Source organism: Gracilinanus agilis, chromosome 2 (genome assembly GCF_016433145.1).
Source record: "Gracilinanus agilis isolate LMUSP501 chromosome 2, AgileGrace, whole genome shotgun sequence".
Lineage (NCBI taxonomy): Eukaryota > Metazoa > Chordata > Mammalia > Didelphimorphia > Didelphidae > Gracilinanus > Gracilinanus agilis.
The window spans coordinates 629,225,578-629,248,743 of record NC_058131.1 but is presented as its reverse complement, the minus strand read 5'-3'; the positions used below and the strand labels follow the sequence as shown (position 1 = coordinate 629,248,743).

Here is a 23,166-nt window from a genome sequence, read left to right as displayed (position 1 = left end):
ACATTATAGCTCTCTTATGAATTTTGTGTTAGGTTCATTTGAGTACATGCCTTATCCTTGCTCCACTGTTAGATTTATTCATCTCTGCTATGATTAACACAGAACATTCATTACCCATATTACACATAACTTAAAAGTTATATGAATTGAATTATTTGAGTTTTCCTACATATTGAAATTATAATCTAATTGCCTTAGTTAGGGAACCAGTACACTGAGCCATTTGGGAATCCTTTGTCATCCTTTAGTTGACTCCTCAGTTAGGAGTGAAAATTATTATAATCATTGACTCACTTGTTTTTCCCTGTCAATGTAGATCTTTACTTTCTTCCACGTGAACTATCCTGAGCATTCTCTGTGGCAAGTTATTGCTTTGTTCCATGCCCACTTTACATAGAAAAGGCTCAGGACAGCAATTTATTTAAATACTAGAATTCACAGGACAGGTCACATAAGATCTTGAGTCCTGAATTTTCCCATGGCACTGAGTGGCTATGAAAAAAAAGATGGGCCCTGTCAGATCAGAGAATAATCTGATGGTGGAATCACATATGATGGTGCCTTTGAGAATACTGCAAGAATAGGAATGTTCCAGAATTTTAATGCAGAGAAATAATCACTTTGTACATAGGAATTCTCATTTGCTGACTTTCAAATAGAAGAATCAGTCAAAATACAATAAGTATTTGCCTCCTAAAAACAAGAAAGTAGGACTATATAGGTTGGTATGGGTGTCATCCTTCCCTTCTGTTCAGTTGAGATGGTTCTCTCACATCTAGCCCTCAGTAGTACCTTTCTGAGCCAATTATCTATGTACTTAACACATCATCAGCATAAAATCTCAGAACTTTCAAATACACATTATACTAGGCACCTGGATCATCCGATTCTTGGGCAAAGGGAAGTAAGAATTAGCTACTTCAATATCCAGAGTGATAGCTGCTTGGAATTTATGCAGTACTAGTTAGAGATAATATTCAGATAGGGGGCATTGGTATATGGTGACATGCACCTGTATTCCCTGCTACTAGGGAAGTTTAGATTAGTAATTTACATGAGTTTAGGAGTTCTAAACAGTAGTAGCCAGACAGTAAGTCTGGCATCAGAATGTGTTGGAAAACCACTAGGCTGCCTAAAAAGAGGTAACCCAATTAATATTGGAAACAACAGTTCAGAGATCTTGTGCTGTTCAGTAGTTGGATGGAATCCATGAGTGACTATTGTACTTGGATGAGATGAGGAGCACCAAACAAGGAAGGAAGGAGAGGGAAAAAGGAAGAAAGGAAGGAAGGGGAAGGAAAGAAGAAATGATGGATGAATAGATGGATGAATATATCAATAGATATGAGTTGAACAGTCTCCACGGTTCCTTCCAACTCATATCTGTAATTTTATATGTGTAGGTAATGTATATGTGTATATGTCTTTCTTTGTATAATAATAACAGATTTTATATTAATTCATTTATGTGTAGATATATACATACCTGAATGCATATGCATCTAAACCCATTAGCTAAGTAGTGATATTGAAGAGCAAGTAATATTGAAGCTAAAGATCAACTATAATTCATGTATTAGGATTCCATTTATGCTACTGTTGTTAAAGTTGTTTTATGTAGGATTCCTTGGTTAAGGCTATAAATAAATTTTAAATGTCTTCAAATTTTCCCAGTTATGTTTCCATTTCATTCTTCCTATGGGCCACAGCAGGAATCAGGCTTAACCAACATTTTCATGTACTGATGATTGTAATCCAGGTGTAAGCTTTTACTTAAACTAATAAATTATTATCCTTCACCATGGAAGTATAAACAAAGCCCTTAATTAATGAATTTTCTAATTGTTATTTCCTGCTGTGGATGTTAGCCAACATTTAGTTCTTACATGAATAATTTATCTGTTGCATTTTTTAAAACCAAGACACTTATTTGAATCTTATCATTATTGTTGCACTTGTATTTTATTTTAGTTAAATAAAGAAAATAAGACTTTGAAAAGAATAAGCATGCTCTATATGGCTAAACTGGGGCCTGATGTTATAACTGAAGAGATAAACATTGATGATGAAGACTCAGCTACAGAAACAGAGGGAACCTCTGGGACTTGTGACTCTGTACAATGTCAACAGCAAATAAAAGGTAGGACTTGTTACGAAGCTCAAGATCGTTTTCTTACTGACAATGAGGATATCACTAGTCAGATTCTATTTATACTTGTACTGGCCAAGCTCTGGCATAGGATTCTGTATTGAGATTCTAGACCTTAACGCATCAGCCAGTATTTATTGTGAGCACTTACTATGAACCCAGTATTATTGTAGGACCTGTTGGAGATTCCAGAGAAGAATAAAACATCATCTCTGCCCTCAGCAGTATAGTTGAGGAAAGATAAGATAACCTACTTCTTTGCATCATACATCAATGTCAGAATCAATTAATTCATTACTGTAAATACTCTTCCTACAGAGAGTACTCCCTCCCTCCCTTCCTCTCTTACCTCTTCTCTTTTTTCCTTCTTCCATTCCTTCTTTTCCTTCCTTCCTTCCTTCCTTCCTTCCTTCCTTCCTTCCTTCCTTCCTTCCTTCCTTCCTTCCTTCCTTCTTCCCTCCATTTGTCTGGTCCAACCAGGATGTAAGGTCTTTAAGGGATGGGACTACCTTATTCTTGTCTTTATATTCCCAGCACTACATATGAGACAGCTTGGTATAAAATAGATATAAAATTGGCCTTGGAGGTAGGAAGACATGAATTCAAGTCCCATCTCTGAAGTTATTTATATATATATATATTTTTTTTTTCAAGTCCCCATCTCTGAGAGATATATAGAGATATATAGTCCCATCACTGAGATATATATCTCAGAGATGAGACTTGAATTTATATATTTCTGTGACCCTGGGCAAGTACATTTACCTCATAGTGCTCTAGGCAGTTCTCTGAGACTAAAGGCTATAGAGAAGGTACCATCCTTGGTTGAGAGAATTTCCTATGCCAGTGAAATCCCAAGGCCAGTCTCTCTTCCTAGGACCTAGCATAATGTCTTATACATAGAAGGCTGAAAAAGAAAGTTTTACTAATGTTCTTTTCCACAGATTAGATTCTTAAGTATTTGTTGAATTTCATTGCTTTGTACTGAATTGAATTTTCTATAAGATCATGAACTTAAAAGAGGGAGAATCATTGGGAAAAACAGTAAAGTAAAAGAAACTTAAATTTTGAGCTAATTTATTAACATTTCTTGCAAGACTTGAATAAATGAAACAACTTTAAAGACAGAACCAGAATCTTTAGCATTTGCCTTTTGTAAAGCATTTTCATTCTAGCAAGTGTCAGTTTCCAATTTTCAACTACCATATCCTAATAAATATATATATATATATGTATATATATATATATATATGAAGTAAATTAAGAAACAAAACATTCAAAAATTCTGAAGGGAAAATTATTGGCATTAGCCCTTCTATCAAACTAGGTTATATTCTGATTCAGTTCACATAATGTCAGAAGGGCTATAAATTGGCAGTTATTCAGAATTTTTCCTTCAAATCAAACCTTCCAAAGTATAAACTGCCTGTTGTTTGTTTATATTGTATTGTGACAAGAGCCCATGACCACTAAGAAATAAAAAAGAAATTAGTACAATGGCTTAATTGGTTTTGCTGGAAGCTTTTAAAAAAAATCTGCTTCTAAAAGGCCAGATGCTTTTTCAGAATACGGGCTTTGTGGAATATAAGGAAACCAAAAACCGATGTTTTTGATATTTTGCAAATTCATTGTGTATGAATTATGATAACATGCTGTGGTGGAAGCTACCCAGTAAAAGTTCATTAAAATTTGCCTTTGCCTTTTGCTCTTAAATATTGACTCACATTGACTGAATGCAATATATGGGCAGGTATTTGGGGTTCTTTTCCCCTGGTTATTTTAATTTTTTTTTAAATAGCCATTTATTTCCTCTTTATTTTATCCTTTTCTCCTTCAAAATCTAGATCTTCGAGATCAAATTTTATCTGTGCAGGAAGAAAAGAAGACATTGGCCATTGAACTAGAAAACCTGAGGTCCAAGCTTGTTGAAGTCCTTGAGGAAGTATGTATTGTAGAATGCTGACACGGAGAGATTTTTTTTAAATGAATTTTAGAATTGAATAAGAAAAAACAAACCAGTTAGCTGTGAAACCAGGTACCTTTGCTATAAAGATTGAGTTCTTTTAATTTTAACTGCTTGTGTCAATGGCTAACGAAACCATTTGTAATTAAGCCTGGTAACATTGAGAGAGGAATCACTAAATCTTTTGCTTTAGAACATAAACTTAATATTTAGAGGGTTGAAGAAATAGTATTTTTCCTTATTGTAATAGGGTCATTTGTGGATAGGCAAATCTATACTACAATACTAGAAGAGAACAGGATCTTAGAGACCACCTAGTCTAACCCATTCATTTTCAGACCAGGAAACTGAGTCTCACAAAGGAAAAGTAACTTGCCCAAAGTTAGATAGCTGGTTAGTAGCCCACCCATAGCTAACATTCGGTTCTCCTGGCTCCATTTCCAGTGTTCTTTGTAATATATTGACGGAATTGATTTTCAAAGGCATTTGGAGAAATTTTTTCTTTGTTAAAAAATTTCTTTAAGTCTAGCACAAATCCCCAACTTAAAGAATGGTGAGGAAGGAGTCTACATGATTCAAAAGCTTTTTTAGCCCAAGGGCCAGTACTATGGGATCATTTTGCTGCCTTGTCTTTGGTTTAAAAAAAATCCAATATGAATGGGGAATATGTTGATGTTTTAGATAGGGCTCTAGTGATTGGATATCAAGTAGGGTAAAGCATTTATTCAAACCTAATGTAAAATATAGATTTTTTTTTAACCCTTGTACTTTGGTGTATTGTCTCATAGGTGGAAGATTGGTAAGGGTGGGCAATGGGGGTCAAGTGACTTGCCCAGGGTCACACAGCTGGGAAGTGGCTGAGGCCGGGTTTGAAACTAGGACCTCCTGTCTCTAGGCCTGACTCTCACTCCACTGAGCTACCCAGCTGCCCCCTAAAATATAGATTTTTTATCATAATATAAATAATATCTTTAATCCCTCAAAGTTATAAGATTTAGAAGGCATAGGTCCTACCTCTACAAGTACCAAATGTCTCCTACCCCCTGGTTTGGTATATAGTTTTTGAGGCTTTTATTAACTGACTGAGCTTTGGTTCAAATTCCTGGTCCAATATTCTTGTCATCTGTACTTCCTAGAGTGTGACTATAGATTTCATTTATATTCATTTTAGGATCCTTGCTCGAGATTTTTGCCTTATTATTATCATTGTTTCTCATGCAGAGAATAAGACCTAAAAAAACTAAAACTAAAACCTGTTCTGTGACTGGAGCAATAGTTAAGAATTTGAAAATGTTAAAAAAAAAATCTGAAGACTTCAACTCTTAATGGGAGCAGTAAAAAGACCATCTCCCTAATGTTTTCCTTTGAAAAGAACTTTTATAGATGAAGATACAGTAATCTATTTGAAGCTATAAATGTCTTGAATGTAAAGCAGAAATTGCACATTACCATTTGGTCTCGTTTTACACTGTTGATTGTTTCGTCCCCTCTAAAAATCTCACAACTTCTAGGTAAATAAAGTTAAACAAGAAAAAGCTGTTTTGAATTCAGAAGTTCTGGAACAAAGAAAAGTGCTAGAAAAATGCAACAGAGGTATGTATGTTCAGTTTTCTCAGCCTCAAAACTCTGCATAATTATACTTCATTTGTTTCTGTTGTGACTGATTTATATTATTTTCAAACAATGTCCAGATATTTTTTGTCTTATTACAGAAATGAAATTTTAAATTTAGCTTTGCCATCCTCTTCTTGTACTTGACAGATAACATAAAGTCTTAGAGAATTTAAATAGGCCCTTACAGATCATCTGGTACAACTATTTCATTTTATAGATGGAAAAACTGAGGCCTACAGAGGGAAAATAACTTGCTTAGGATTACACAACTCATTTATGGCAAATTCTAGGGTGCAGAACTCAAGCTATTGACTCTTCATCTAGAGGGGTATAGGTTTTCCTGTCTTTGGAGTACCTACTCGCCCTTCCCTTCTCTGCTTCCTAGAATCCCAAATTCATTATACTACTATATCAAACACTGCTTTTCTTCTATTCCTATTATGTTAGGAATATTTAAAAGTACTTTCTCATGACAAACTAGAGCTTAGAAGAAATCCTTGAACACATTTTAAAAGCTTATCACCCAAGAATTAGCCCATCTCACACTTATTCAGTGTTCACTCTCACAGTAGCCATGCTCTCAGTAAATGTTTCTGAATTCAACTTTTTTCTTTACTTAAATAGGACTGTCACCTTTACTGTAGTAGCTGGATGGAATGTAGCTATAGTCTTGCATATTGCCAATTTTTATATGGATTCTGGACAGAACCTTTGTGCCTGTTTCTTCTGCAAAAAGAGAATAATTATGGCATAGTAGAGATAGGGTGTCCTAAGTCAGGAAGACTTGGATTCAAATCCCACTTTTGAAATGTAATAGTTGTGTGTTCATGGGCAAGATATCCTTTAATTGTTGAATCTCAGTTTCCCTTATCTGTAAAATGAGAATAATAATTCACTGTAATAAATACCTGTAATACCAACTTTCTCCGAGGAGTAATTTTAGGTGGTGTGTGGAGGGAGGACTGGATCTGTAATTTCATCAATGAACGGAACATCCAGTGAGGAAATAGCCTTGACCAATGCACATCTCTCTTTAATAGCTTTTAATATTAGATAGTTGTTGGTGGCACTTAGAGGTTTTGAGAGTTGCCCATATATATTGGAAGATAATAAATAATTATAAATATTATGAATAAGATAATAAATTAAAATATTTACAAACATTGAAATGATGTATCAGTGTCAGCAGTGGCTGATGTTGTTAGGAGTAGGAGTAGTCAGTCAACAAGCCTACTATGTTTCAGGCACAATGCCAAATTGCAGAGATACCAAGAAATTAAAAACAAAAAAACAAAAAACCAGCCTTTGAGTTCAGGGAGTTCACACTAGTCAAGTTCTCAGTGATTAAATATAGTTTCAATGAGGATTGTAAGGAATCCTTGAGCCATTATGTTACAGATATTTCAGCAACCTATAAAAAAGCATCATTGGTTAGTTAGGTAGTTAGGTGGCTCTGTGAATTGAGAGCCAGGCCTAGAGATGGGGGTCCTGGTTTCAGATTTGGCCTCAGACTCTTCTTATTGTGTGACTGTAGTCAAGTCACTTAACCCCCATTTCCTAGCCTTTACCACTCTGCCTTAGAATCAATATATAGCATTGATTCCAAGGTGGAAGGTAAGAGGTTTTTTTTTAATTAAAAATAACATTTTATAATAAAAAATAAATTTACAAAATCATTAGCTGTTGATTTGCAAACTCTTAAGAAGCATAATACCAGTGTTAAGCTTTATTATCCATTTTATTATAGAATCATAAGATTTTATATTTAGAAGGAACCTTAGAGTTCATCTGGCCCACCTCATCTTTGCAGCATACCATTCTTGCTACCATTTTGTAGATAACAAAAACTGAGGCCCAAAGAGATTGGGCTAAGCCCTTACGTTTATTATGCCTGATTTCTTTAAGGACTGTGCTGATTTTTTTCACAAGCTTATTCTCCAAGCCTTAGATTTTTTTGTGTGTGATACTAATATGGTTTTTTAAAAATTATGTTGTTAATGGGCATTGGATTACTTATAAGTGTACATATAAAGAATAATTTCCTTGAGTAACAGTCAAGGGATGTCAAAAGCCATTGCATGTGACAGTTCACCTTTTGACTACAGTGTTTTGCCCTGAAAGAGAGGCTTTTGCTGTAGACCTTAAAATTGTCTTAAATATTCTTTGTCTTGTTCATAAAGTTTCTTTTAAAAATGTGTTGGAAAATCAGTTGACTCTCCGTGACCTATAATCCACATCACAAAGTGCCACTTATATTGCTTTACCTCCATATGACTGTTAGGCTTTTGTCCAAGGAAGCAGAGGATTTATAGAGTATGGAGTTTGAAATTCTATGTCATTACGCTGGAAACCAGTCCTTAGCCAGTTAGGACTGAAGTGCATCGACAGAGCAGTGAGTGAAAGCAATTATTAAGAGAGCCTTTTTTTTTGGGGGGGGGTTATTGATATGACTTATAGGTTAAGATTGAGGCACATTGGCAAAAGAAGATGAGAAAGCAAACAGAGTAGCTCCCTGTATTATGCCTAATGTCTGCCAGTATCACTACTCCCTCCCTTCCATCAGCATTGCATTTTAACAAAATGTGACACAATTTAAAAGGTAGCAAAGAAATTGGGCTGACTTTTCTGATGTGCTTTTTTTTCCCTAATGGTATCAGATAGTGTAAATCTCTAACGCTGATTTCTAAGACTGCAAAGTTCACAGTTCTTCCGTTTCTGTCTAAAATGTACCAGTACTCCCAAATCTATGATCTCATTGATGTGACATCATTTGAGCAATGTCAACCACAACTTATCCATTCTCGGCTCTTCTCTGCAACTCTTGTGGCTATCAGTGAAGCCATAGAGATTGTCCATCATTTATTCCTTGCTCTTGATTGGAGGCTATCCCATCTTCTTTTTCCCCAGTCATCCATATCTTTCATGATATCCTTTTGATTCTTTCTGATTCATTCCTTGTTAATACTGTAGCATGCCATTTTATCTAAAATTGCTTTGAGGTGTAGCTGAAAAGTCCTTTGGAGATTGTTTAATTTAACCCTTTAGTTTTTCAGATGAGGGAAACAAGCATTTGGAAAGTGAAGTCATTTACCCAGTCATGTCAGTATGTAACACAGTTCTTCTGAATTCTAATCAAATGGTCTACATCTTTGACAAATAATAGGTAATTCTTTTTTAGTTCTTTAAGGTTAACAAAATGCAATATCTTTTTAGATCCCCACAACAACCCTGGGAGTTAGGTGCTATCATTATCCCCATTTTACAGATAAGGAAACTGAATTAAAGGCTAAATGACACACCGAAGGTCACACAACTTGTACGAGTCTGAGGTTGGATTATGAACTCTGGTCTTCCAAATTTCAAGTCCAAGGCTTTACTCACTGTTCTGCCTAGCTGCCTCATTAAAATAAGCTTCTTAATCATGATCCTGTCCTTATCCTTTTAACAGTGTCCATACTAGCAGTAGAAGAATATGAAGAAATGCAGGTGAACCTTGAATTGGAAAAGGATCTTCGGAAGAAAGCAGAGACGTTTGCACAAGAGGTGAGTGTAGCTCATAAAAACAAAACTGAGGCTGGTTTTTAAACAGAACAAACAAAGAATAAAGGTCTTTGCCTATGGCAGACAAGTTGGACTTTCTGAGTTAAGGGTAGAACATGGCATATGAATTTCATTGGGCTGGACCACTCACACTCAGGTTGTCAGGAGGCTGCAGAGAGCCTTGGAACCTACGGTGTGCTTCTCTTTGGATGAGGTAGGCTGATAAAGGTGCTTCTTTTCAAATATTCTACAATGCTATCTTCACATCAGGCAATTTTTCCACTGGCCCTGGAACTTTGCCATAATGTGTATCCACTCTTCTAGTCACTCCCTAGTTGTAATGGTTCTCTTCTTACCTTGGAGATAAGAGAGCCCTAGCAAGCAGCATCCTGATCAAATTCCTTTTGTCTTACATGCTGTTTAGTTTATTCTTTCATTCAGCAGGCCTTCTACATTCCCTTTATTATCTCTGATTTATCTTGTCTGTACCTTATTTGTACATAGTTGTTGGCACATTCATCTCCCTCATTAGACTGTGAGCGCCTTGTGAGCAGGGACTGTCTTTTGTCTTTCTTTGTATCCCCTGCCTGCACATAGGAGGTGCCTAATAAATGCTTGTTGACTGACTGATTAGAGTACTGTGCTAGGTAATGAGGGAGATGAAAAGTGAAATAATTTAAAGGTTTCCACCTGCCTTTAGGCAGAATACAGTTTTGGGGTTGGGAGAGGGGAATAAGACAGATGTCCAAATAGCCAAAGGACATGAGAAAAATGCAGTGTTGTGAGAATTTAGAGCAAAGTATTAATAATAGGTGACGTTTTTTTCCTTTTTTTTTTTAAACCCTTACCTTCCATCTTGGAGTCAATACTATGTATTGGCTCCGAGGCAGACGAGTGTTGGTAAGGGTAGGCAATGGGGGTCAAGTGAATTGCCCAGGGTCATACAGCTGGGAAGTGGCTGAGGCCAGATTTGAACCTAGGACCTCCTGCCTCTAGGCCTGGCTCTCTATCCACTGAGCTACCCAGCTGCTCTCTAGGTGACTTTTTTAAAGTTTTATAAGGCACTTTGTGAGAGTCGTATAACAACCCAGTGCAAAAAAAAAACTACAGGTTCAGAGGGGGTTAATAAGTAGCTTGTCCTTGATCACACATTTAGTAAGATCCAGAGGTGAGATTCAGATGTAGCCCTCTTTCAACTCCCAAGCCTAGGTCTTTTCCCACTACTCCATATTACTACTACTATTACTAATGTACTACATCCCAGGCAATGTGGTAAATGATTTATAATGATTCTCCCTCTTAAAATAATACTACCTCTTTAAAAAAAATCTTTACTTCCCGCCTTAGAATTAATACTGTGTATTGATTCCAAGGCAGAAGAGCGGTAAGAGGTAAACAATGGGGGTTAAGTGACTTGCCAGGGTCACATCATTAGGAAGTGTCTCAGGCCAGATTTTAAGCAGTGCAATGACATAATAATCATCCTTGTGGATAGAGGATATTCATCTGGTATTCTTCTACAGAATGGTTTAAAGTGGGGGAGAGATTAGAGTTTAATGGTTTCACCAGGAGCAATTTTACTTGCCTAAATGAGAGGTAATAGGGACCTGGATTAGAGAAGTGATAAGCATGGAAATGGGGTAGATGTGGAAGCTATTTTGAAAGCAAAAACTATAATATCTGGCACCTATTTGTTATAGAAAAGAGAGGGTTCTCAAAGATGGCATCAGGATTTAGAACATGGAAGAGTAATGATACTCTTAACAGAAAAAGAGGAATTGGGAAGAAATTCAGGTTTAGGTAGAAAGATGATGAGTTCATTTTGGGATGTGTTGGCTTGGAAGGCCTGTATGACCAGGAGATAATTCAAAATTCAGATCTAGAGCTGGGTAGAGAGGCATAACTAGAGTTAGATTTGAGTCATCCTCACAATTGACAATAAAAGTTATGGAAGCATATCAGCTCACCAAGGAAGAGATTATAGGGAAAAAAAGAAAGGACAAGGACAGCTGCCTGGGGAAATCCAACATTTACAGCAGAGGTTCTTAACTTTTTTTGTGTCATGAACCCCTTTAACAATCGGGGGAAGCCTACAGGCCCCTTCTCAGAATATAAAAAACATAGAATTATAGAAGAAACCACTTCTTTTAAAATAGTTATTGAAATATATTAAAGAACAAACTCAGGGTCACAGACCTCAGGCTAAAAACCCCCTGATTAAGGGGGTAGGAGGAAGAGAAGCAAGCAATGGAGAGAAAAGAAGTCATCAAAAGCAGGCAGAGGACTAAGATAGAACAGTGTGGCTCTTAGTCTTGTTAACTTTTTGAAATGATAGATGCTATAACTGGATGGAACTGTGTAAATTATTGGAGTAAGATTCATTTATATGCGATCTCCTGAATCTGTGTACCATGCTGTGGGACTTAGGGGAGGTATTTAAAGGGTAATAGTGGAAGGGCTATCTTCTATAGAAAATCTAATGGCTTTTTCCCAATCTTCATCCTTGACCTCTGAGCAGTGTTTGACACTGATCATCCTCTCCTCCTGGTTACTCATTCCTTGATGGCTTTTCCTCACATTTCTTTTTCTAGGTTTTTCTTTTACTGTCTTACAGCATCTTCTTTGTCACCTTTGCTGGATCATTATCTATCTCACATGCCCTAGCTATGGGTTTTAACTACCCAGAAATTCAGTCCTGGTGGTTCTTTTTCTCCTCCATCTTAGTTGGTGACCTTGTCATCTCTCAAGGGTTTAGTTTTCATCTCAGTGAATGTCTCCAAGATATTCATCTCTCTCTTGAGTTCAGTCCCACAGCACCAAATACTTATTTGTAACACTTCAGACTGAATATTTTATTATTTATTTCAAATTTAACACATCAAAAAGAGAACATTATTTTTCCTTGTAAAACTCATTCTTCTCCTGAAATCTTCTATTTGAGTCCAGAGCACTACCATCCTTCCAGTCGTATGAGTTTACCACCTCAGGATCATCCCTATTATTCCTCATTCCACCTCACTCCACATTTCCAATTAGTTCTGCAAAATCTTTTTGTTTCTACCTCCACAAGAATCCATTTCTTTCTCTCTACTCATCCAGTCACCACCTTAGTTTAGACTCTCATCACCTCTAGCCTAGACTATTCTAATAGCCTTCTAATAGGTTTCTCCTTTCCGGGCCATTTTCCACACTGCAAAGTGATTTTCCTAAAGTGCATGTCTGACCATGTCAATTCCACTACTCCACTTCAATGGTTTCTCATTACCTCTAGGATCAAATATATATTCCTCTGACATTTAAAGCCTTTCAGGAACTTGTCCTAATCTGTCTTTTCAGTCTTCTTATAAATTACTTTCCTCCATTAGACTGTGAGCTCCTCAAGAGCAGAGATTGGAGTTCATGTTTGTTTATTTTGGTTTTTGTATACCTAGCATTCAGCACAGTCAGTACCTGGCTCATAGAAAGGGCTAAATAAATTCTTGTTTACTTCATGCTCTCTTTAGTCTGGCCAAAATGGCCTTCTTTCCGTGTTTCATGCAGTATACTCTTCATGCTTGTCTTCATGCCTTTGTAGAGATCTATCCCTGAAATACAGCACCCCCCACTTTTTCTATGCTTCTTAGAATCCCTTGTTCTTTCCAAGATTTAGTGCATCACTTTTTACATAATATGATTTCTGAACCTTCCCACCACCACCATCACCAAGTATTCCTGCCTTTCCCATACATCTGCTATTTACCTTGAATTGACTTGCACATATGCATGTCGTTTCTCCCTAGAATATAAACTCTTTGAGTGTAACAATTAATTCACCTTAGTCATTTGATCCCCAGTATCTGGTTGGCATTTAATACATTCTTGTACATTGATTGATTAAATGGTTGATTGAAGGGAAAGAAAGCCCAGATTGGAAAGGCATGGGAGGAAGTCAGAGACTCAGGATTATAGGAAAGACATTTGAAAATCAGGTTCTGGTTTGGTGATATAGCCTGTCCAAACTTAAATGTCATTATCCTGCCATTGTGCCTTGGGAAAGGTTTAATCAAAGATGATCTAACTCAAAGCATTATTATTCAGTTCTTTCATAAACTCTAATGAAAGGTAAGTAAACATTGTCATTTTATACTGTGAAAGAAAAAAAGGAACTGCAGTGTGTCAGAGCCCTCAAGGGGGGGAAAATCCCTTAGGAATATGAATAATGGACATAAATAAGCAATGAGATAGTGAATGTGTCTACCTTGCTAAAGTGAAAAGGTTGGCTGGTTTTGACCTGAATGCCAGGGTCATATTTTGAGAGACATTTTAAGTTTCCCATCTGTTTATAGAATGGTGTTAGAATACAAAGCTGCTTAGGGAAGACCTTGAAGGCCATGGTAGTAGTGGAAAGGAGAGATGGAAGAAGCAAGATTCTACAAAGAATAAGAAAATGAATGTTACTCTTCCATGCATGTAGCAAGCCTATAATAAATATTAATTAGTAGTGATAACACCATTGCCATATTAACCCCAATGAGAGAACAAAATGAAAGGTAAGGTAGGGGATGAGGTCAGGAACAGTGGTATTAACGTGCCAGTAATAGGGATACTTGCATTAATGCTGAACATTAAAAAAAAGAAAATACCTAAAACATTTTTACGAATCTAGGGCAAATATACTTTATTGTGATAGTGAATCTTTTTCTCTTTTTCTTAAAGATAAAATCAGATTGAAAACAGTTTAATGGGGAAAAATGAATAAGAAATAACCCAGTACTAGAAAATATGAGACTCAATATATTTACTAAGACTCATCACTCAATTGTTTCTTTTGGACTATATTAAGATTTGTGCATTTTTTCACTATATCTTTCCAACTTTTTGTTGGAAGCTGCCTTTAACATCTATTGATTACATGGTTCATATGCTAGCTAATATAACTTAGAGTGAACAATTATTTCTGAAGTGAAACAGTCCTTGCCTATAAGAAGCTTAAATTTTAGCTGGGGGAGACAAGATAGGTAGAAATAATAATAAAAACTGGCATTTGTAGAGAACCTTAAAGTTTGCAAAGTGCTTTATAAATATTATCTCATTTGATCCTCATAACAACCAGGGAATTAGGTTTATTTATTATCCCCCATTTTATAAATGAGCAAACTGAAGCAGACTAAAGTTAAGTGACTTAACCAGGGTCACATAGCTAGTAAATGGATAAAGCTAGATTTGAACTGGAGTCTTCCTGACTATGTCCAGCACTGTATACTTGGCCACCTCAGATTAGGGTGTGAAGGCACTAGAAGCACTAGAGAATCAAGAAAAGCTTCATATAGGTACAGAGCCTTGAAGAAAACTAGGGATTTTAAGGGATGCATATAAGGAGGGAGGAATGAATTCCAAGCTATGCCTACCTCATTCTGCATATTTGTTTGTAATAATAATGATGACATTTATAGCAAATCCTTTATATTTGTACAAATTTGCTTTATTATTGACAGGGTACTTTCACATGTGTTCTCCTTTGATCCTATTGAGAAATTGTTTGGGCAGGTGGTATTATGATCTTTATTTTACAGAGAATGAAACTGAAGCTCGGAGAAATTAGCAGAAGTCACACAATTACTAATCTCTCAAAGGATTAAATACCTTTGAGTTTTTGGTGATCCATTTCCTCCTTCTTGGAGTCTTCATCCCTCTCTTGAAATCTAGTCTGTTATTCCCAGTTCAGGTTAAGTACCATGCCCTTCCTGATGTCTTTCCCATCCCAGCCCACACAGATTTCTTCCTACAGCCTGTTGTTTGTCCTGCTCACTTGACATTTAGCCATATGCTAAATGCTGTACTGTCTGCAGATATGTGTAAAGCATTTCCTCTGGGTAAAGCTTCTGCTAGCCCTAGGCTTATGAAGATAGAAATGAATAATAGTTCTTGCCCTGAAGATGTTTAACATCCTAATGGAACACATACCAACGAGAAACAACATTTTATGTGTATGTTTTATCTTCCCTACTAGATTCTAATGGATATAGGGCTTTGTAGTGTAAATGTTTATTTATATATTTCTTGACAGACTTCCGTGGGAAAGACACTGTGTTAGGTGTTGTGGGGGCACACAATGAAGTACCTGGAACGGAAGGTTGATAAAAAGGAATAGGAAGAGATGTTTCAACAAGCTGTATCAGTAACTAGACAGAGATAAATCATGTTTCTTGGCATTTGAGTTTAAAGAATGCAGTTTTGCTCATTTGATATCAGTCAATCCTTCATAATTCAAGTTATTTCTCAACAGATCTTTCTAGGTCTATCCTTCCTAGATCTGGTTATATTCTTCTGCTCAAAACCTTTCAGCAACTCCCTTCTGCCTCCTGAGTAAAGTTTCTTAGCCTAGCATTCAAGACCCTTTGCAATCCCACCACTCACTCTACCTCTCACACTCCTCCCTTCTTTATATTCCTGTGCTTCAGCCAAGGTGAGCTTCTTATAACCCCTCTCATCTCTTCTCCCTTGACATAATTTTCTGCCTCCCTGATTTTTGCTCACGCTGTTCCCAATGCCTATATCCCATTTTCCCACTTGTATTTTTTAAAGCTTCTCTCCATTGCCATCTCTTTCAGGAATGCATCCTTCACCCTTTCAGGTATTGATGACCCTTCTTTCCCCTCCTTACAATCTCCTATAGCACTTTGCTTGTATCTCCATAATGTACTTACCATTTTATTATTTCATATAGTTACTTGTGTGGCAAAGGACTGGGCATGTGTTAACTCATTTGCTAAGATCTTGGATTGTAAAGAAAGGCAAAAAACAAACAAACAAACAAAAAAACCAGTTCCCATCCTCAAAGGCTTCACAGTCTAATGGGGGAAGGGAGTAGTGCTCCATAGATTCTTACTCAGAGTCATACAGATAGAAATACTAGGGTTTTTGAGGCATTCTTTTCTACTATTCAGTCAACAAAATTTACTGACAATCACCTACTTTGTTTTGTTTTATTTTATTTTTTTAAACCCTTAACTTCTGTGCATTGTCTCCTAGGTGGAAGAGTGGTAAGGGTGGGCAATGGGGGTCAAGTGACTTGCCCAGGGTCACACAGCTGGGAAGTGTCTGAGGCCAGATTTGAACCTAGGACCTCCCATCTCTAGGCCTGGCTCTCAATCCACTGAGCTACCTAGCTGCCCCTGACAATCACCTACTAAGAGCAAAACACTATGATTGGGGACATACCAAGATAAGGTCTTTGAGCTGTCAGAGACCACTATAATTTAATAATAATAATGTTAATTAAAAGAATAATGTTGATAATTATTTATAGAGCACTTACTGTGTGCCAGGCTCTATACTAAGCACTTTACAAATTTATCATGTTTTCACAACCCTGGAAGTAGATTTTATTATCTTCATTTTACAGATGAGGAAACTAAATAAACTGCCCAGGATCACAGAGCTAGTTCGTATCTGGGGCAGAATTTGAACACAGGTCTTGCTGACTCAAGGTCTAGCACTCTTATCTATTTCCTTTTAGTCCAACCTTTTCATTTCACAGATAAGAAAACTGATGTCCAGAATAGGCAAATTGTTTGTGTAGGGTAGCCCAAGGAGCAGAGCTAGGATTCAATCTCAGGTCTGACCTGAAAATCTAGTACTCTGTTCAATTATACTGCTCTGCCTCTCATAGCATATGCTTAGTGCTAATGAATAACACAGGCAGTGAGTCCTATAGGAAATTGAGTGTTCTAATGCTTTAAATGCACACGTTTTACAAAATAATACTGGATGACAGACTAGGACTGCTATGCCAGGCTTCCCTGCAGCTGATGTTGCTGTTTGTGAATGCCAAGCTCTGGAAATTAATCAGGGTGCAAATAATAGTGTTCTGTCGTGTTTCTGCATGAAAAAAGTATCTTAGTTGAGTGTATTCTACACATGAGAGACTGACAGGTGGAAGCACACGCTTCCAAAGAGCAGATCGACGGCATTCATGTTGTTACTGCCTCTAGTTCCTACAGATGGTGGAATTGAGATGTTTTGTTTTCCAGGGAAAGCTCAATCATTATTGCCTGTCCCTGGCCCCATCCCTCATTCATTTAAGAACCATTAATTAAGTGCCACTCTGTGTCTTGATACACGCTAGGCACTGAAGGGCAAATACAGATGAGGAAGGCATGGCCCCTGTCCTCAAGGAGCTTGCTCCCTGTATTATTTATTCAATCTTTCAACAAATATTTATTGGATGTTTGCTATTTGCAAGGCATCATGCCATCTTCTGGTTTGTGTTCCCCTGGCAATGATTTGGGTGGTAATAGGTGACTCTCATGCCCTGTCCTTGAAAGGGAAAGGAGGAAGGATGAGAGGAAAGTGGCCTCATTAGGTGATCAGTTCTACAAGCACATCTAATCAAATGACTGTAGTAATTCCCTGCCCTTCTTGGGAAAAAAAATAAGATTATATCTAGGTGTGCTTATGGAACATGTGGATGCTATATCCTTTTTTAAAGGGGCATTGAGTACCTGAAGACTGGAATGCTAATCCAGAGAAATAAGCCTAATTTCAGAGTTTAAAAAAAAACCAAACCTGATCTTGGAATCACCCTCCTACTTACATGTAGAGAGTGAAAGAAAAAGAATGTTAGTTGAGTAAAAAAAAGAAAAATCATTTTCACTCCTGTTAACTACTGTTGTCATTTCCATGGGAGGAAAGACAAAGTGATCCCCCAAAAATTCCTAACTATTTTCTTGGTTTGAATTTACATGGCTGCATTAAATGCTGTCTCTTTTTCTCTCCTAGCATCTTAGCTCAGCTTAAAGAGCCTTTAAGATGTATTCCTTTACCTACCCTGGAAATGAAAATTCAATGGGCCTTTCTTTTCCTTTTCATCAAGTTGCACTTGGAGATCTAAGTGGAACAATTTGTCTATTTCTTTGTTATTAACTTTTGCAGATGTTCATTGAACAAAACAAGCTTAAGAGACAAAGCCACCTTCTGCTGCAGAGCTCGGCCCCTGACCAGCAGCTTTTGAAAGCTTTAGAGGAAAATGCAAAACTCACCCAGATCTTAGAAGAAGAGAGAATTCAACATCAACAAAAGGTAAAGCTAGATTTTCTTTCAGAAGACTTAAAAAACACATTTTTTTCTTTTAAATTTAAACACAGTCAGCCAGTTATTGATTATTTGTTCTAACCAAGGGGTCAGCACAGAATAGATGAATGAAGCCCACAAATATAATTCCACACTTCATGTTATTCATTGGTTTCTGTCTTCTCACAGCCAGCCTTGATCAAAAAAAAAATTACCAAATTGAACTAAAGGACCCACTGTATTAAAGTCCGAATGAATGGTAAAAGATAGGAAGAAGCAGAAGGAAGGAAGAGAAGGAAGCAGAAGTTGTAAAGGGGATGGATAATGCAGTATCTGGAAAATTGAGAGTTAATTGTACATCTTAGTTTTTGAAGTAAAGTGAACAGTGGTCTCAAAATTTATCTTTAGAGAATACTAAAGCTTTATTTCCTAAATTTCGCAGGGAAGAAAAGAGACCCATGGGAGTAGTAATTGCTTGCTTATAGAAAGGCTAGTTTTGTCAACTAGCCTAAATTGTATACATTTAAAGAGTTGGTGAGTGTTTCTTTCATTGTGCCATTTAAGCCAACATAGCCTACCCATAGGGAACTGGAGACTTCAAGCAGAAAAGCGTACTCATTGTAGTAGCTGAAGAGAGAGGAAGTGGGAGAGGAGAGAAGGAAAGAGGTGGAACAAGGACCTCAAAATTAAAATATCTACTTTAGAAAAATTACATCAACACTGGTAGCACTTAAAATGTTTGGAGGTGGAGTTGGGGGTGGAGGGACGAAAAGGGTTTATAAGATGCTGTTTATTAATGCTTATACTTCTCTTGTGCTGAATAACAATTGCAATTTCTTATTGTGAGTGCTGATATTTTTTCAAAATAACCATTGGAAGGGTTAGAGTAGAGGGATAGAGCTAACTTAATCTACTTGGGTACAATACTGCGAGAATTATTTGGGAAAAAGTGAAATAACATTCATTGACATACAATTAACTTTATGATCTTTTCCATATTTTAAAATAAATCTTTAATGATCTTTTGTTTTTACATCACCTACATTTCTCCTCCTGCATTCCTTCCTCTCTGCTCTACCACAGAACATCTTATATAGCAAAGAATTATTTTTAAGAGGAAGAAGAAAAAAATATTTCAGCAAATTCATTAAAAAAAATCCAACATTATGTGCAATATTTCACACCCATGGACCCCCTGCCTTTTCAAAGAAGTAGGAGGAAGGAAGTGTCTCTTTATATCTCTTCCTTATTCATTATAATTTTTCAATATTTAGTTTCGTTATTTTGTAGTTGTTCTTCTTGTACTTATGTTGTTATAGTCATATCTAGTATTTTCCTGGTTCTGCTTATTTCATCCTGCATAAATAAATATAAGTTTTAAAAGGTTCTTTATATTTATCATTTTATATTTTTATAACACTGTAATAATCCAATATATTCATGTACCTACACCTTGTCTAGCCATTTTCCAATCAATGGACATACTTTCTTTCCAATCCTTTGTCAACCCCAAAAGTGCTGATATAAATATTTTGACATATCAGGATCCTTTCTTTTTATCAATGACTTAATATGCAGTATGTTAATATGCAACATATCCTTTTATGATAGCCATTTTACTTACATAATGTGTTATTAAATTTGTAAGATTAAGACACATTTTATTTAATTCTTCATCATGAAACCAAATTTTTGCCACAGTGGATGTTAAGCATTGTTTTGATGAACAGGCCACCTTTTCAGTTGAGCCCTTATTATGACCCATAGATTTTCTATGGAGTTTTAATCAAGCGAGTTCCCAGGCCATTTGAAAATGACATTCATTTCCATATCTTAGATAAATTCCTTAACCATTCTTTCATGACAAGTGGCATCCTGCATGTTGTAGGGATCCAACTCCATTTGGGGATTTCTGTAATTCTAGAAAAGTTCTTTGTTTAATATGTCATAGTATTTATCAGAGTTCATCATTTCCTCAGGGAGGGAAATACTTCTAAGTCAAAGTTTTTAAAAAAATCCCTCAAACAATTTTTGAGTGTATATGTTTGATAGTCTGATGAAGACACTAGGATCTTATAGGATCACCTGTTCTTCTGGCAACAGTTTTGATAAAATATTGAATGAAAAAGTGTCATGAGTAAAAAATTACCTTTTTCAAATTTCAGGACTCCCAGCTTTATATTACATTGCTGACAAGTATTTTTTTCTTCATAGCAACAATAAGCTGATATTGGGTTGTTTTTACCCTCATCATTCTTCTGACTTAAAGAAACCTATACTACCTTGTAGAGGAACTACTAACAATCTTTTTGGGAAAGGGAAGAAAACAACTATTTATTAAAGATTTACTGTGTGCCAGGTGTACAAAGCACTTTACAAATATTACCCAATTTGATCCTCACAACAAACCTGGGTGGAGGTGATATTATGACCTCCATTTTATAGCAGAGGAAACTGAGGCAGATAGAAGCTAAGTGGTTTGCCCAGGGGTACCCAGATTTGAAATCAAGTCTTCCTGACTCCAGGCCCAGCATTGTCCACTGTGCCACCTAGCTCTCTGCCAGGTCTTTCCCAAGTTCATTGCTTGTTTTCTGAGAACCAATTTGACAGTTTTTCAGTTTCTCAGTTCTTGGTATTGTTTTTCATTTTGTCATACTTTACATTCCAGTTCAGTGAAACTAATCCTGTTTAGTTGTGAGCTTGAATAATCTTTAAAATATTTGACTTCTCCATACCAACAGCCAGTAGAATATATCAACCAGTCTGGGAGTATGCTTCTTAAGAGCTATACCATTTTCAAATCGTCTGGAGTCATATCCATTCTTAAAAACCACAGGATTTAAAACACAACAGAAGAGAGTAATGAAACTTGTATGTGGCATAAAGTCTAGCACTCAGCTGACAAAGAGCTATCTAAATGTGGAGAAACCAACTTAATCAAGTTTCTTCTTTTCAGGATCACATACATGAGAAATATTATAAAAAATGAGACAATGTCAGAATCATTGCTTGTCCTAGGTAATTCATATACAGCTGTGGTATTGTTAGTAGTATAGTTCATGCCCTTGGAAGAATTTACAGCAACCTTCAGTCTTATTATTAGGTCCATTCCTTTGCCATCATATCACTTAGTTCATGATTTCATCATCTTTTGTCTACAATGTTGAAGAGCCTCCTAATTGGTTTTTCATGTTTCAAAACTCTTCCCTCTCCAGTCTATCCTCCATACAGCTGCCAAACTGTTATTCCTAAAGTCCAGGTGTCTGACCAAAGTCCTGTGTAATAAGTTCCAATGGTTCTCTTTTGTCTTTAGAATCAAACATAAGCTCCTTTGATTTAACTTCTAAGATCTTTTCAAGTCTAACTCCAACCTACATCTCTATGCTTATTATATATTCTCCTTCAGAGACTTTTCTTCCAGTCATATTCACCTTTTTGTTCTTCCTCACCAATAGCATTGCATTTCTCCCCTCTAGAGATGAAAATCCTTATGCAGGCTATTTTCCATTCCTGGAATGCACTAAGCCTATCACAATCCCCAGCTCTTAGCAAAGTTCAACTTAAGCCCTATCATACCTATTTCAACATAACCTTGATCAATATAGCCTCACCAAGATATTTCCTTGTACTTACTTTGGAAATACTTATATGAATCAATATTGTTTCTCATAATAAAACATAACTTCCCTGAGGGTAGGAAATTTCACTTTGAGTCCAAAGCAACTCTGTGATTCCTGTTACATAGAAGTCACTTAACAAATACTTGTTGTTTAAATGTTTCACAAATAAGCAGTTTGTTGAAAACCTGGCTTTCTTAATAGATAGTTAACCCAAAGGGGAAGGCTTTAACTACTTTAAGTAAATTTTCAGATATGTCTTTCAGGTTATGCCACTTGTTTGGGCCTGGTAAATTATTTTTAAATTAGTTTCTTATAGTTGATGAACTTCTTAAAAGGGAAGTGGTGATTTCAAAGAGCTAGCATAATTTCATTAAGAACAGGTCATCCCAGACCAACTTTATTTCCTTTTTTGGTTGGATTGCTAAGCTAATCATTGAAGGGCATTGCTATGGAAATAATTTGCTACATTTTAGCATAGATTTTGATAAAGTTACATTGTTTTTATAGAGAAGATGAAGAGATATAGAATAGATGATAATACAGTTAAATGGATTTAGAGTTTGTTGTATGATTGGAGATACCAAGTACTTATTAATTGTTCTAGGTCATTATGACAGGAAGTCCCTAATGAAGTGCCACAGGGATCTATGCTTAGTCTATGTTGTTTAACATTTTTTATCAGAGGCTTAGATAAAGGCCTAAATGGTATACCTATCAATTTTACAGGTGCCATAAAGTTGAGAAAAATTGAAAATGCAATAGATGTCACTTAGAACTCAAAAAAATCTTGACAGCATAAAGCATTGGACTCAATCTAAATTCAATAAGGATGAATGTAAAATCTTGCACTTGGATATAAAACTTTATAATAGGGGCACCTAGGTGGCTCCATGAATAGAGAGCCAAGCCTGGAGTCAGGAGGACCATGGTTCAAATCTGGCCTCAGAACATCCTAACTCTGTGACCCTGGGTAAGTCAGGAAACCTCCAGGACCTAACCCCATTACCCTTCCAACAAAATTGGAACCAATATATTGTATTGAGTGTAAGAAGGAAGGTAAATGTTTGAGAGGAAGGAAGGAAGGAAGGAAGGAAGGAAGGAAGGAAGGAAGGAAGGAAGGAAGGAAGGAAGGAAGGAAGGAAGGAAGGAAAGAAGAAAGAATGGATGGATTTTGTGTGAAGTAGAGATTAGACTCATTCCCTTTGGCCTTGGAGGACAGAACTAAGAGC

The 23,166-nt window shown here is 36.4% G+C and overlaps 1 protein-coding gene across 1 annotated transcript in view; it reads left to right on the top strand.

Annotated features, from left to right (window-relative positions):
* The window catches only part of SHTN1 (shootin 1), a 112,462-nt gene that overhangs the window by 45,789 nt on the left and 43,507 nt on the right, over positions 1-23,166 (top strand). Inside the window, exons 5-9 of the mRNA XM_044665618.1 lie at positions 1,972-2,140; positions 3,994-4,091; positions 5,624-5,705; positions 9,175-9,269; positions 18,180-18,326. Of these exons, the coding sequence (XP_044521553.1) occupies positions 1,972-2,140; positions 3,994-4,091; positions 5,624-5,705; positions 9,175-9,269; positions 18,180-18,326 (591 nt within the window). The remainder of the gene's footprint in view (positions 1-1,971; positions 2,141-3,993; positions 4,092-5,623; positions 5,706-9,174; positions 9,270-18,179; positions 18,327-23,166) is intronic.